This window comes from Dicentrarchus labrax, unplaced genomic scaffold (genome assembly GCF_905237075.1).
Source record: "Dicentrarchus labrax unplaced genomic scaffold, dlabrax2021, whole genome shotgun sequence".
In the NCBI taxonomy this organism is placed as follows: domain Eukaryota; kingdom Metazoa; phylum Chordata; class Actinopteri; family Moronidae; genus Dicentrarchus; species Dicentrarchus labrax.
This window is the reverse complement of record NW_026136723.1, coordinates 1,419,663-1,436,118: the sequence shown is the minus strand read 5'-3', so window position 1 is coordinate 1,436,118 and position 16,456 is coordinate 1,419,663. Positions and strand designations below refer to the sequence as shown.

Here is a 16,456-nt window from a genome sequence, read left to right as displayed (position 1 = left end):
TGTCCAATACAGTCTGTTAATGATCTTAAATTATCCTAGTGCGAATGTTATGTGACTTGCACTTCGAATTAAAGATCGATCGGTCAATCGATTCTTTGTCTTTAAGTGTAATTCCAAAATCTATTTCACATACAGTTTCCAGGGAACCGATAGTAGTTTTTTGTGATAGCACAGAGTTGTAAAGTGATGCTTTGTGACCTTTACTGTAGCTTGAGATAATGAAAGAGGGGGCTTCTGCATTTTGGAGAGCCGAGGGGGTTTTACAAGTTGAATTCAGCTAACTGAGTTTTACTGACTCTGTATCTAGCCATATCAGGAAATGATTGGTAAAAACAACATTGGTTGGCTTTTGTTATTTCAGACTCCGCTTCAGTTGCAAAACTCTCTATCTGTTGTATTTAGTGTGGATTGTTGAGTAATCTCATAATCCCTGTAGACTCTGTGGACAGCTGTATTCCCACCCCTTCTGATGCCTCTGTAACTCACTGGAGTATTATAGAGGATGTCTTTTATATGTCTTTCTGAAAACCTGAAACATGACACTGGGGCTTTCTGTCCATGAGGAAAATGGATATCTGCTATTATGGATACAGTATTAATGGCCCAATCCCAATTCTGCCTCTGTTCCATGACTGTACAGGAACAACAGGTTAAAAGTCAAATTTGATGATCTGAGATCCATCTGAGCTGTTACAACTTTGCAAGATGGACATTTTCTACTACTTTACATTACCTCTTATGTTTTATAATTGTATTTACAATAACCAATAATATGAGTAAACATCTGTTGGTCCATTCACTGTTTGCACTTTTGCGATAAAGTTCATACAAATAAAGCAAATCAAGAAAATTTGTATCACAATCAGTCTGAATGTAGAATACCATTTTGAGTTCTCCTTATTTCACAGTTTTATATATCAGCTTGTATTCTTACAGTTTGGCATATTCCTGTTATGCTGTGGTGTAATATTTGGGCTACAGTCAGGGGCGGATCTAGAGAAATATTCATGGGGTGTACAAAGGGGTGGCAGACAAACAATCACATATATCAATATTTTTCTTGGAAAAGCCCCCAAATAAGGATATTTTAACTTAAAGACGTTACATTATTGTGTAATATTAGTAAATAAATGAACAGAAATATCTAATGGTGGCATTGGAAATAAATAAATTGTTATATTTCCAAATCTTCAGACATTTTTCCAAATAATTTTTTATTGAACTTAAGCCTATAACTCACTCTAAAATGTGGCCATACGAGATCATTAAGTTATGTGTTGATTTCTGTTTTTTAATATGCTATTTTTAATAGTTGTTAAATTGGAAAGCATTAACCAGGAACAATCAACAACAACAACAGCAGATAGGAACTTAAATTACCCTGAGGTAAGAGGGCAAAGGGGAACTTAAATTAAACTCATCTGTTAATAATAATAACAAGTAAATAATGACATCAAAACATAACTCACAATAAAATTACATATACTGTACAATATTATGCACCTGTGTATTGTATTTGTATATTGCATTATAGGCCTATAACATCATTGAGTATACTTAACCTCTAATTTTCAAGGTTAATTGAGCCAAAGGACCTGTTTATGTCTCATTTACTTTTGCTCAGGAAATATTCAAAGTCAGATTTGGCTTATATGTTAACCAGCTATCTTCTCAATAATTGAGGAAATGACTCACCCAGAACTCGGAGCATGGTCTCTCCAGTCTTCATCATTTCAGAAGTAACCATGGTAGCATTATAAAAACCTCTGTCGTTCGCCTTCAGTGGCCCCAGGGTCAAGAAACCATTGGTCCGGTTCACCCTCACTCTTCCCTGGTAGCCTTCAGCCACCGTCTCCCCTGCTGGCGTCACAGTGACGATGGGTACCGGCCCACTCCCGCCGTTGTAAAACCAGGCAAAGGTGATGAAGTCATCTTTGACATCAACCAGGGTTTGGAAAGTGACATTTTTACCAAAAAAAGCCTCCACTGGCCCCTCTGGCAGGAGATCCTGCCCCACACAGCAGCCTGAAAGGAAGAAAAACATTTAAGAGCTTCGGGTGGCAAGTCAAGATCATTTTTGTCTATGGTGCTTTTAATGACATTGATTAAAGGTTTGCACAGGACCCAAAGTGCTCCAGAAGTCTTTATTACAACACATTTCTTGTTACTTCTTGCTACTTACCTTATATTTGTTTGAATTTAGTCAAAATAAATACATTTACTCTGTGAACAAATGAAAGAACCCAGCAATGGAAACCCCACAAACTACATAAAACAGCTGCTCAATTTAAAAAATAAGCCAATAAAAGGGTAATTTTTACCAATAATGGAGAGGAGAAACAGAAAAGACTTCATTATGTGCAGATCCAACGTGGTCTATTGAAGCCTTGCATTTCAACCTGCTTATTTTAGCAGGACACACCCATGCTTAACATACCATAATAACTTTATCTCTCAGTCTCAATTATTAGGAGCCTTTAACGAGAGATGATTCACCAAATGGCACTTTAATAAAACCTTAACTTTCACAGTTGCTTCACATCAAACCAGCGTGGGTGTGTTTTGGTGAAAGGAGATCCTGGGAATACTGTGGATGGTGGAAATAAGCCAGCACCGACCCGCCTTATACGCTGAATGCCAAATATAAAGCTCTGTGAATCTTTCTTTTTAATAAACAAAGTTGCTGGGAGACTTAAAGCCTCATTAAAAGAGCGTTAAGCAATCATTTTCAGACTCATCAAACCTGTTATACTTCTACACTCATCTCACCTTTAATTTTGATCCCCTTTAAAATTCAAACTGTCTCTTATTATTATTCTCACACATCTTCATCCTCCTCCTTTAACCTTGATCAACCCTCATCATCCTCAGCCACCCACATCCATATCATCCTCTCCTAATCTTCATCACAGCTCTTCATCCTCATTCATTCTGTTATACAGCCTACCTCTCATTGTGTTATCACTTTCACCCATCATCATCCCCATCCTTGTCTTCATTCATCATCATCTTCACCTTTGTACGTCCCGATCCTGATCCTCATCCATCCAGTTAAGGGCTGCAAATTTCTTTGGCTAATTCATAAATAAATGGAATATTTAAATACTTATTGAACAGATGATATTGAAGAACATATCAACAAGACTCTACAGCCATAATTGTGGCTTTTCGAGGGCGTACATTGGTGCTTTGAACATGCAGTTTAGCATGTCATATGTTAAATACAAAACAGCTGCTCATGAGAAGGCCATTAGTTTTTGTTAGTTAAGTAGTGGACCAGTTTAAATGTTGACCTTATAATGGTGCTGGATGAGAAGTCATGGTTATCACACTTTAGAGGAACCACCAAAGTCAGTTGGATCCATCCTCTTGGTAGCACAATATGTTAAAATCAATGATAACATTTGATTCTAACAATATAATTTGTGCACTTTTACTATTATTTACACCCACAATAAAATCCATCCAATCTTATTATTCCTTCCCATCTTCAGCCCAGTGTTCACTTTATTTAGATGGAGCTGATGAACAGTGATCATCTGGTCATTACTTGATGCATGCAGAAGACGCTGTGGCTTGTCCGGACAAGCCCTGACACAAACCCAACAACATGCTTCTGACACACTGATGCTGTAAACTGTTACACATGTTCCTGCAAATCCTTCAAAAAGGTCAGAAGACAGCAGAGGCCAGGAGGGTGGCGGTTACCATAAATGATGTGGAGCAATAAACATCAGAGAGCCATGTCAAACACACCACAGGAAGACCGGAAAACATACGAGGATGCCTTCAAAATAATAGCCCTAAATTGATCATGTTCAAGTAGATTTGCTGTGTTTACATTGCACGTTTGGCAAAGGATAATGAAAAGAAACCTTATTTATACAGTTTAATGTGAAAAGTTTTCTTCATATGAAAAACAATGTATTTTGAATACATATACGTACTTATGTATATCAGACCAAGTTCCATTGTTTGTGGAGGATTTTTTTCATCAGTATTAAGTATTAGTACAACAAAAGCATAAACAATATAATGCATCAAGCCCAGTAATATAATTATATATATAGGCTAATAATATTACACTGACAGGGGTAATTTTTCCTGCATACTTTTATATTTTGTTTTGTGCCCTTACTGTAACATTATCAGTGTATTTTTACATTGTTATTTTCCTACTTTTACTTACTACAATGTATTTCCCTCCACCGGATTTCTGTGTGTGAGCTTTATTTTTGTGTGTTTTTGCAATACAGACTTATTTCCTAAATAAACTGCGCCGCGTGTTTATTCATCGGGCTTTTATTTTGAAACAGATGACCGGAACTCCCCCTGCTTTCTGCGTGGTACTTGACCCCAGTGCAGCTCATACACAGGGAGAGCGGGGTGAGGGATTCAGAGTCTCTCTGGGAGTTTGCTGCCCACTTTCACTCTTTACACACTGTGTAGTTCGGCCCCTGTTCCCGCGGTAATGGCGACCACCGGGAACTCTCTGGCCTCCGACGGGATGTACTCCCAGCTGATAGACGACGAGGAGAGCAGGCCAGATGTGCGACTCGGCGGTAAGAACTCCGCACAGATGTTAATCTGACTGCTGGGACTTGATGGGGGAAATAAAAAGCTGTTGTTTTCCTTCCAGTCTCACTGTGGGTGTTCTTCCTTTGGTCTCTCTCTCTTACTGGATTAATAAGAAAACTAACTTTCATACTGTATTATTATAATGCTCTGGTTTTATCAGGCTCTGGTATCATCCTGTAGTTCACGGCTCTAAATACTCATTCTTATTATGATTTAATAGTTTTAATAAGTTTTTGATATTAAACATTAAAGGAACCCTGTATTCACTGGAACTTTATTTGGTCAGTGTTGGCAGATAAAGCCTCCTGTCCTGTCACCTAAGTTTGGGCAGGAAGTTATTTTATTGATCATAAATTAGTGTTGTTTTGTTAGTGACATACGTTGTACATTGGTGACATTTTGTGACATTGAAGTGAATATATGTACAATAAGAAAATAATAAGAAAATAATATAAAACATTTACAAAACAGTCCAAAAGTTAAATGATTAGGTTCGGTGTGTGGCGTGAGAAAGAAATAATAATCTATATATTTATTATTATTGTTATTAACCTAGTATAGGAAAACAAATAGTAATATTATAATAATCATTACAATACAGTATAATATTAATATTATTATTATGATTTTGATTGCATTTTAAGTGAAAAATATCTTAAACAAACACAGTGACTTCCTGCAGTCAGGATTAGTGGTCGACCGATGTCGTTTTTTCAATGCCGATATTTAAAGAGCAGGCGACTGATGCCTGATATATAACGCCAATATCAAACCAAAGACGAGGCATGTATAATAACTCCATTATTCCATGAATAATGTTATTATGAATTAATAAAATATAAATATTCATTGTGATTTGCTTTAAGGGATAGCAGGGTGCAGTATGTCACACACAACATCATTCAGATGGATTATTGTAACGTCAGTAAAGTTTTTAGATTAGATTTGCTTTAGATCAAATATTATACTACTATACAATATAATGCTGTTTGTCACATTTTACCTCGATCAACAAGTTGCAGCTTCTGTGATTTGCATGTAGGGATTTAGATAATACTTTGATTAATTGTTCAGCCTTAATTTAGGATGGGAGATAACATTTAGAAAACACAATGGGAACTGAGGAAATGTACGTTTACAGCCGGATGCATGAGACATTCCCACACTGACAAGGCCGCCTGCAGATGTGTCTCAGACATTTTATGGATCTTTATGTTAAATGTGAAAGGTCAAAAGGTTGAAGCCAGTGTGAAAGTCTCGTTAATGAGAATTGACAGCGTCTCTGTTGTCTCTTCCACAATTTACTTGACCCCGCACAATCAGTCCTCCGTGAGATTTGGAACCAGCTCTCCGTCTTCTAAAGTATGCACATGTGGGGCTTTTGTATGTAAAGCCGTACATTCGCAGGCTCCCCATTACATCTCAGAACCTCTCTGCCCGTACTCCAACTCCAGGGCCTCTCAGATCCTCAGAGCAGCTGTTTTTAACTGTCATACAATCAAGGTTGGTAGATAAGGGAGATGGTGCTTTGCAGTGGCAGCTCCAAAGCTTTGGATCAGCCTTCCACTTTCACTAAAACTCAAGACGTTTTCCATAGCTTTTGATTGCCCTTAGTGGGTTTAGTATTTTAATTTTTTATATTGTTGTCTTGTTCTGGCTCTGCTTTTGCACATATTTGTTATTGCCTTATATTTATATTTATATATAGTTTATTTTATTGTCACTTTAATTTGTACAGCACTTGTACAACTCTGGTTGTTATAAATGTGTTAGGACCTCAGTTGTGGGGTCCAGGGAAGAGAGGCACAACAATTAATAATTAACCCGGTGTTTAAAGAAGGGAAGGAAACAGAAAGATTTTTACTATTAAACTATTTATTTAAACGTAAGTGAGGTCAATGTTAACACAAAAACAAACACAAACATGGATCATAAAACAAATAAAAAGAACATTATTAATCATAATAATAATTCCTTTAATCTGTGGTGGAATATCTTCCCACCCAGTGATGGCTGTCTCACCGCTGTCTGCTTTGTTTGGTATCCCAGAAGCTGCTCTGACATGTTTGATGTTCACAAGTCTGAACAGAGCAGAGGAGATTTTTGTTGATAAAATGCTCTGCTTCAAAATAATGTAATTCATCTGTGAGTAAATTGTATAGAGCTCTCGAGGCCAAATAGCAAATAAGTAAAAAACCTCAATAAAAGCATGTGCTGATCTTAGTTGATTTCACCACCACAATTTCAGTTCCTTTAATGCAACAACACAGTGATATTACTGTCAGAGCAGTGGATGGTTGCAGGTTGCATTTATTGTGTTTGCATTTACAACACTTTAGCAAAGATCTTATCTCAGACCTGGACAATTACTGATTATATTATCACTGCCGCCATTACAAAAAATGTTTCTTCAGTATCTTGTTATAGGGAGAACATTTTCTCATTCTTAAAAGATTCTTTTGTTATTACAACATATTTTGTCATTACTACAAACCAAATTATTGCATTTTTACAAGAAGCATTTCTTGTTGTAACAACATATCATTTTATCTTAAGTTATATCATTGAGAGATTGTAGCCTGCATCGGCAAGAGAAAAACAGCTATGACTGGTTTAAATATGGTTTAAGTTTTATTTGACGTTAGGTAGTTTGGAGGCTTTAAGAGCAGAGCTTTATGGATAAATTTAATGAGATGGTCCATCCAACTGAACGACCACTGATAAGTACAAACATTGTCATTATTGATAAATTGCAGCACACTGTGGTGAACAAACCCTGTTCTGCTGCTGAGGTAATGATGGAGAAGCGTGACAGAACAAAGCATCTGCTTAATCATTAAAGTTGACACAGATTCCTTGGCAACACAGGTACCATTTAATTATTTAATTTCACAATAGTCAGAGACAGTAATGAATGTGGAGAATACTGCATTTACACACAGTGAGGAAGAAGTGACAATTGGAAAGCATCAAAGACAGACTGAATATGAATGATAGCCTGTGTTGGGGAGGGACATACTGTATAAAACTTTATTATCTGCATAAAAAGGCACATTGAATTACTGATTAGGAATGATAATGTTATATTTGTATAATGTAACTAGTAGTGGACCAAGAATAGACCCCTGTGGCACTCCATTACTGATAGTAAGAGGGCTCAGCACCAGCAGCTGCTGCAGTGTTTGAAGAGTGACTGTGTGTTTTATTGCTTTTAAACTTTTCATTTATTAGAGGAAGAATGTGTCAGGTCTATTTCCATGTTCAAAGCTTCCATATTCTCACTTTAACATTCACATTTAAAGGGCTCAATATTGTTTATTATAATCAGCATATTTTAAATACTTAATCAACGATTTTCCCTCCTTGCAACCAGCTCACCCAGTCCCCCCAGTCAGAATGATACCCAGGCCGAGTGGCTCCGGGCCCTACCGCCTCGCCACCATCTGCTTGGCTACGCTGTGTGCCGTACTGCTGATCGCTGTCATAGCCATCACTTCAAACAGTGAGTACACAGACTGCAGCAAAAACACTTCGTAAAAGTTTTATGACAAGCGTTTTGAGAGCCCTTTCTGTTTGAATTTCAAAATACATTTTGTTCAAGTCTAAATCAGGTGCTTCATCTTTATATTCTCTCAATAATTACTATTTCCACATTTTTGTATGTTAAAGTAGTCAGACATTACATGGTGTCAGTGTTTTTTAACTGTTTTTTGAGAACAAATATGAAGATATCTGATCTGAAAAGCCCCCAAACTGTTCTTTATTTCTTTCGGTGGAATATTCTTAACAGTCATTACATATTTAACTTAAATAATATACACACCCTTTTTTCTCCCACATGCACCATCAACACAGTGATTTGTTCACGGTTGATAATCTGGATGCACCACTGAACATTTCAGGAGACTACATGGGAAAATAAAAATTTCACAGTGTGACTGGAGCTCATCATCAGTTTACTCTGTGAAAGTGAGGCAGAAACAGTGAATTCAAAATTGCAGAATGGACAGTTTCAGGTGGGAAAAAAGAGGATACAGTGGTTTGCACATTGCAACACTGATATTATATTTACCAATTGTTTGCATGGATTTTATACGCATTTAGCACATGTACGTGTGTGTGTGTGTGTGTGTGTGTGTGTGTGTGTACACGTGTGTACGTGTGCTTGTTGTGTCGAAACAGCCACACAGTCAGGAGGCTGAAAAGCTGCTTCTGCTTTTTAATGAGCTCGTTTGCTGAACTGCTGCCAGCTGTGAGGCAGGCAAAGAAGATTTTCAGTGTTTTTAAATGTAATGATTGGGCTGTAGATTAATTAACATACTTAGGCCAGACGTTGTGGCAAAAAGATGTATTCATGATTTTGCTTTTTTAGATAATTATCACTATTTGAGGCTCCGTTTTCTAAGAATCTACAATTGAAATGCCTAGGAAAAGGACAAAACAGGTCAGACGATATGATGTATGGTACATGTGGCAGGGATGAGAGCAAATTAATGCATTATTATAGAATGCATCTAATGCAAGACGTGCGTAATTTTTATTCTGTTTGCTGTTGCATCCTGTCCAAAAGATGAACTTAAACAAAGAGAAAATACATTTAAATGAATTACCATTATTTACCTTTTTTAATCGTTCAGGTTAGCGTGGCCGCCCTTCCTAATAAATTCAACAAAAGAAATAGCTATGGCACGTGAATTTAAATGTTGTATTATTTAAATAAGGGTATCCTTGCTTAGCCCAGATTTTTATTAGAACCCACCAAAGCTGAACTACTGAGGCAGATACTGATAGAAATATTTGGCAGTTTAGAAATTCCAATAGCAATATATAAGCCAATAGTAATTATTTTAACAAACATATAACATAAATAAACAATCTAAATTTGGATACCTTATTGTTATTAATTGTGTTATTCACCTGTCCTGACACTTTGCTCAGCTGCTGGGGGATTTTAGAAGTTAAAGGAGTTTGCCACTATTATTCCCCTTGGAAGGATGGATCTGGGAATTATCTCTTTCATCAGATAGTTCACCACAATTGTCTTCTTTTATTGATATGTATCACCTGGGAGACATATGTACAAAGTGTATTTGCATATTTACAAATGGTTCTGATAATGGCGTCAGGCGGTCATGTTTTACTGCTTCTTAATCTTTACCTTTGTTGTTTTGTAAGCATCCTGTGCACCTATCTACCAACGAGTAAAGTCTTTTAACTTCTTTTAACCTTTGGTCCATTTGTTCCACAGATAAGACCAAACCTCAGGGTGGTGGTGAAGCGACCTCAGAGAAGCAGAAGCAGGACACAAACGTGACGGCTCTGATCGCGACCATCAACAAACTGCAGCAGGAGAAAAATCAGCTGCAGAAAGAAAAGGACGAGCTGCTGGCCAAACTGGCCGCCACTAAAGGTAGACGGCTCGATGTTTGTATGCATACTACGCTTACTGTAGTGCTAAAGTGTGAGCTACAGTAGAGCTATGAAATATAGATGTTGGGGAACTGTACCGTTCTTCTTCTGTTGCCTAATCAATCTCCGTCTGGGTGTCATCAGCTCCTGAGGTGATCAAACCGACGCCGAAGGCGACGCCTGCCCCTATCGTCTGCCCCGTGGACTGGCATCTCTTCAACAACAGCTGTTACTTCATCTCTAGAACCACAAGGGATTGGCCGGAGAGCCAGTCATACTGCGAGAGCCAAGGAGGTTACCTGGCCATCATCCACACTGCTGAGGAGCAGGTACAGTACGATACGCTGCATGGAGATTACAATGCCGCGATGACCCAAAGATGTCATCAGCTTTTGTATCAGTTGGAGTTTATTTTGAGTGAGTCTCGAAGACAATGAGTTTAAGAGGTATCAAAAGTACACCCATTCTTAGTAGAAGAATGGACACTTAAAAAAAGAAAGGTAACTGCCAGATGAAAGATGGCGGTGTGATTCATTCATCTCATAATCGTTCCGTTGGTGGATCATAACATGATCATCATCATAACAACATAACAACATCATAACACATGGTATGGAATTAATCTGCAGATACTTCAGTTCAAAATTAGACCAAACTTTTATATGGATGTCACTTTTTGAGACGTGACAAAGGCCAGAATGTGGCCATTTGCGGCCAGTTAAGAGTGGTAAGGACAGCAGTGGCTGCAAAACAGAGCAGTCAATAAAATGTTTAAGGTTTCGTACACTATGAATCACTGCAACCACAGCTCTTGTGGTGAGTGATGATTGCTGAATCTTGAAGAGTCTTGAATATACCTAAACATTTATGTCTGTGTTTCCTCTCAGACATTTCTGTGGAATCTCCTGCCCAGAGGCCACTGGAACGCCTTCTGGTTTGGGATCACTGACGAGCACACGGAGGATCACTGGAAGTGGGTGGATGGCACCCCGCTGGTCGGAGGGTAGGTTTACGTGTTCAGCACCACACAGCACACCGACCAAAGTCATGAAGTCACATCTGGTCTATCCTCTGGTGCGCTAGGTTCTGTTACGCAATGCAGTCTCTCATTCAACTCCCCTTCCTCAAGCACTGGCTGAAGAAGATTGTATGAAACAAAGAGTAGATAGAAACCACATTAATGCTGTATAGAGGAAGATATCACTAGCTGTGTATTGAATGTTGGGAGGACTTCAACTCAGGCTTTGATACAATGAACAGTTCATTTCTGTCCAAACTGTGACTCCACCTCCTCTGGCTCCAGACTGTCTGTGATACACCCACAATTGGCTGAACACCCACACACACATTGACTGACCATTGGACTTTTACCTCTGCTGAACATTGGCCTCTCACATACTTACAGACTTTGGCAGAGGTTTTGGCCTGCGAGCTGCACAGTGACTCTTGTTGAGGAGTGTCAGGTGGTCAGAGGGAAGATCTAGTCAGTAGACGAGGCGAATGACAATGTTAAGTTTAAACTGCTTCCTGTTTTACTGGAGTGTTATTCCTTGGAGCCAAAAGAGGATGTGATACTCATTTTAGTGACACTAGAAGCATGACTCAAGGGATGTCAATATACTCCATCAGAACTTCTTGTTGGTGGGGGCTCCCAGGTAGCTCACCAGGAAGACCTGGCCAAGGCTGACTCCTTGCTGCAGCAAACCTCAATGTGACCTCATAATGTCACATTTATGTCACTATCACTAGTACACACATTCTTGTGTCCCTCAAGATGAGTTACCTTCTAACCGCCTGATGTTTAACCCAGAACCATCATCAGATCAATTAGCGACAAGCAACAGTTAATTCTTTTGATTATCGATTCATTATTTAAGTTACTGATAATCAACTTTGTTTTATTACTGCTTTTCTCTGTTACATTCACTGTAAATGTAATATTTTGGACTGTTGCTTCAACAAAAAGCAATTTGAAGACATTACCTTGGTCCCTGGGAAATTTCTGATTGTTTTTTTTACAAATTTAACAACATGAATTCTATTCATATTAATTTATTAACAAAGAAAATAGATAGATAGATAGATAGATAGATAGATAGATAGATAGATAGATAGATAGATAGATAGATAGATAGATAGATAGACTTTATTAATCCCCGAAGGGAAATTGGGTCGTCATAGCAGCCAGGTACATTTAAATAGAATAAAATACTGAGGTAGAAAAGATAAAAAAGATAAATAGGTAGATAAGGTGCAAAGAAAGGTACATTGATGAAAAAATAATCATTTAGTTTCAGCCCTATTTAGACTTTGTTTTAACGAAAGCAACAAGGAATAGGACAGTCAGTAAAGAGTTAAAGAGTTAAAGATGTTCCACATGTGAGACAACAGCTGGAGGGAGACCAGGATCATGTGTGCTTGCAAACAGCAGCTCTGAGCCGGGTTATGAAAGTGCTGTTAAAGTGTAACTAAAACACAAATTTCTGTTGGCTCCCTCCCTCCCAGCAAAGTTTTTAAATGCCCCTCGTGACTACAGAGGTTACACCGACCGAGTGACAGTTTCAACCAGTAGAGGGAGGTCGCTCTGCATATTTACAAGGCAATGTAAACATTTGGACCTGAATATCCATATGCAATCTAGGTTTTTCATCTGAAGAAAAGTGGTGTAGGGTTTAGTTACTCTTAAACTGCTGCAGGGCGCTGCACTGCAGGTGACCCTCCCCTCTGACCTCTGATGACAAACAAATGTGTCAGAGCCAAAGACTACATGTTGAAAGATACATTCACCTTTAAAATGCTAAGTCAGATCAGTTACTTTTCCATCTTGTGCCAACTTGACAGATTTTCCAATAACCATCTGATTTCTCTTCCTCATTTTGAACACATTTGTTTGTGACTAACCCGTTATCATTCCTCTTTTGCCCCGTACTTTCCTTCCCTTCCTCTTTTCCTGCTGAGATACCAATGTTTACTCATGTTTTTCTGGCTTGGCTCTGCTCAGCTGTTGAAATATTCAACTTTTATCCATGAAACTTTAATCACTTTTCACAGCATCAGCAGCTTTTATGTTTATCTCCAGAACTGCTTTTCTGGACAGACCTGTACTGAAATTAGTGGAAATTGTGTTGCTTTTATCTCTCTTTAACTGCCTGATTAAAGGTGGAGTAAGACATTTTAGCATTTCTAATCCAATACACTTTTTGTCAGATTCAGTGAATCTTCTCCTCACTGTCTGTTAGCTTTCTGCTCTGAAAATAATACATCTTGCGTTTGTACACAGTCCTGGCTATGTAAATAGGAAATAAACAAAACAGAAGAGAGAGTCACACACCACTATTCCAGCCAATGTCAACTAACATTAACTACATTAACAGTAACACTATTTCTGGATGGCTTTAAGCATATTGCTGGCCAAAGTGATTCCTTTCTCTCTTCTAACTGTAGTTTCTGGGAGGTCGGCGAGCCCAACAATCACATCGACGAGGACTGTGGCTACATCGTGAAAACGCGCGTGTTGGATCGAGTGGCGATCCGGAGCTGGTACGACGCCCCCTGCAGCATGTACTGCCGCTTCATCTGTGAGAAGGAGATGGGCGCTGGTGCCAGCACCGCCATACCGCACTGAGACGTCAGCAATGCTTCAATCATCAGAGGAAAGTGGAAAGAGGTTAAGAGACAGTTTGTGAGGTTTTAACAAAGGGCTGTTTGTTCTCCATTTTTCCTTAAGACCTGAGAGGGCTGATATTTTGCCAGTATAATTCCACCTCAATTTTAAATTCACACATTGTTTAGATCTGACACAAGTCAGTCAGATATTGAGGTTCATATTTTACAGGATGGACATGTTTAACAAAAGCACTGGTGGTCTACTCTGCCCACAACACTGGACACAAGTATGGTTAAAGGTGTTAAATTAAAACCATTATATTAAAAAGGTTTTACAGTAGTATGAAGAACATTGAAGGTAGCTGTACTCCACAGCAGTTACTTTTATTATTTTTATGAATTCTCGATTTTAAACTTTTATATGTTGTGTATTTTTTGGGTAATGGTTTATTAAATATTAGCTTTTAAATAAACTTTTATCGGATTATTATGGGGGCTGTTATTGGGCTACAGAGGGAGCTTCTCTTCCACGCAGTCCGCAATGTTGAACCACCATGTTTCTACAGTAGCCCAGAACGGCCAAACCAAACACTGGCTCTAGGTAGGGCCTTTCACACTTTTTGTGACTTTATTGTTTGTTTAAGGAACCTAATTAAAAGTACATGTATGTGCCTGTAGTCTTCCAGGGGAACATCGAAATACAGTACAGACAAGTGTTGTTTGTACCTGCCTTAACTAATAGCTGAATCTAGTATAAATAATCTTCTAATTTTGAGATTTAATGTTTTTGAGCATGGTCTTTGTTTGATAAAAGAAAAAGAAAAATACAAACAACTTGAGATATAAAATAATAAAGTGATAACAGGTATTGACATAAAAAATAGTGAGCCATTGTAGTTTCTCTTATACTTTGAAGATGCAGTATTCAGTTGGCTGCAATCTGCAGCTTCACCACTAGATGCCACTAAATGGTATTTGAAATTGTAGAGTCATTGAAGCAAACCTCACATCCATTCTTGTAATAAAGTTTTGATTGTTGATTGTTGAATGAAGAGTGTACTTTGGAGGAAACACAACCTCAGAGTATTTAAGATGACATGCTGGGCAATGTTCAGTTTGTAGAGTAAAGAGTAGAAGGAATGGTGGAGAGGAAAAAAATTGTACTGACTTGTGATGCTGATTAAAAAATACAATCTGTGCTCTAAAATCCTTTAAAGTTGCCAGAAATCAATGTTAATCAAAGATAAGACAGTACAGAAAAACTATTTCAGTATATATTTATCATCATGTATCATAGGCCGGTTGCAGCAGTTCCTGGAAAGTTCAAATTTATCCTAATTATAACAAATATTAACTTAGCTTTACAGTCATTAAAGTTGTGCCACACAAACTGTTAAGTAAGCTAGCTAATGGTGCATTACATTTGAACTGGGAAGTCAGTTTCAACTGGAATACCCGCTGAAGCTGGATTTCTAACGAGGAAAGTCGGAAAAGTAAAATACATTTACAGTAGATTGGTTTAATAGAGGCTTATCTTGACACCCTAAAATTCTTGTTGGTGTTATTTACAGCTTGCGATTCTTCAGTGATATTCTGTTTCTACATTTTTGATTGCTCTTGATTGAAGTGCATTACAGATGTTTGTACTTGTACTCTAGTCTGTACTAGTTAAGACATTGCTTGAACTTAATGGTGCAGCCCGGTTTAGTAAATCACCAGAAAGCAGCTTGTGGTTCTTAAGAACTCAGGAAGAACTCAACACTTGTTGCAATAGATTTACTAATAACCAGTGCATCCCAATGCTCTTTTCTTTGTATATTACATCTGTGTATCAATAATGCAGCAATTTACATATGTTTTTAAATATTTTTGTTATATACACCAACTATTCTAAAAAATATCCTTCCAATTTTGATACCAATAATCAATCATCATATATTTTATACTGCTAATCACCTGTAAATGATTGTATATCTATATAGAATGTATTTGTGCTAAACTGGAGGTCATTGGCTGTTAGTTATATCAGCCTCAGGTGCGTCACTTGAAGCCTGGAGGAGGATTGTGGTGCTTCTATATAGTGTTATATAGGCTCGTTGTGGTCCTACAGTGAATTGATGCCTTATACCACATAAATGATACTTACATGATATTTTTAAATGATTCTGTAGTAGAATTTATAAATCAGGGATTTAAGAATTGATTTGTTTTTACATGGTAAATGTGCTTTGTAGTAGTCTATGGTGGTGTGTATGACTGTAATATGTTAGCGATGTCACGCACAGTCAGTAAGAATGATCAGTTTGAATTCGATGCACTTTTGGATGTCAGGTTTTGAAGTTTTGATTGAACAACCTAAATCCAATAATTTATGCAGAAATGTGTCCTGTGGATAAATAAATAATAAAGAGAATTGTTTTGTATCTTCATGTCTCACCTTATTTTAGTATTTAGTATTTAGTAAAAGTATTTTATCTTCGTATCTCATTCTGAAGCCCTGAACAGTCATTTTAATGGCTTTATCTCGAGATTATAAATGAATTGTTTTGTTGTCTCGGGTGAACAAGGGTTGTTTTCTCGTTATATCTCATTATCTCCAGAAAACAAAAGGCAGGTTTTACAAAATCACTTCACAAGATTCATAAGAGTGACAATGATACTCACAGACCTCTCTGCAGGCTGGGTTTGGGAGTTTCAAAGCAAATCATATAAACTTCACATGAAATTTCTTTTCTCTATAGTGATTTAATATGAGAATTAACATTATGGCAATTATTGTAAGGGGTAGACGTAAATGGTTTGTTCTGTCATCTTATCCATTACGTATTGATCAGTTTCTCAAATGTTGGGGCGAGATTGGACC

At 37.7% G+C, this 16,456-nt stretch overlaps 2 protein-coding genes and 1 gene segment (V, D, J or C); 1 reads left to right on the top strand and 2 right to left on the bottom strand.

Moving 5' to 3' along the window:
• The window catches only part of LOC127357426 (sialoadhesin), a 96,666-nt gene extending 94,105 nt beyond the window's left edge, over positions 1-2,561 (bottom strand). Inside the window, exons 1-2 of the mRNA XM_051389643.1 lie at positions 2,322-2,561; positions 1,696-2,025 (exon numbers count right to left, since the gene is read on the bottom strand). Of these exons, the coding sequence (XP_051245603.1) occupies positions 1,696-2,025; positions 2,322-2,355 (364 nt within the window). The 5' untranslated portion in view covers positions 2,356-2,561. The remainder of the gene's footprint in view (positions 1-1,695; positions 2,026-2,321) is intronic.
• Positions 1-16,456, bottom strand: part of LOC127357464 (Ig kappa-b4 chain C region-like) — a 73,698-nt gene that overhangs the window by 45,209 nt on the left and 12,033 nt on the right.
• Positions 4,376-16,016, top strand: LOC127357438 (CD209 antigen-like protein E). Its single transcript, XM_051389667.1, has 6 exons — positions 4,376-4,562; positions 7,952-8,080; positions 9,827-9,988; positions 10,132-10,316; positions 10,875-10,990; positions 13,432-16,016. Exons 1-6 carry the CDS (start codon positions 4,472-4,474, stop codon positions 13,610-13,612), a joined length of 864 nt encoding a protein of 287 aa, XP_051245627.1. The 5' UTR covers positions 4,376-4,471; the 3' UTR covers positions 13,613-16,016.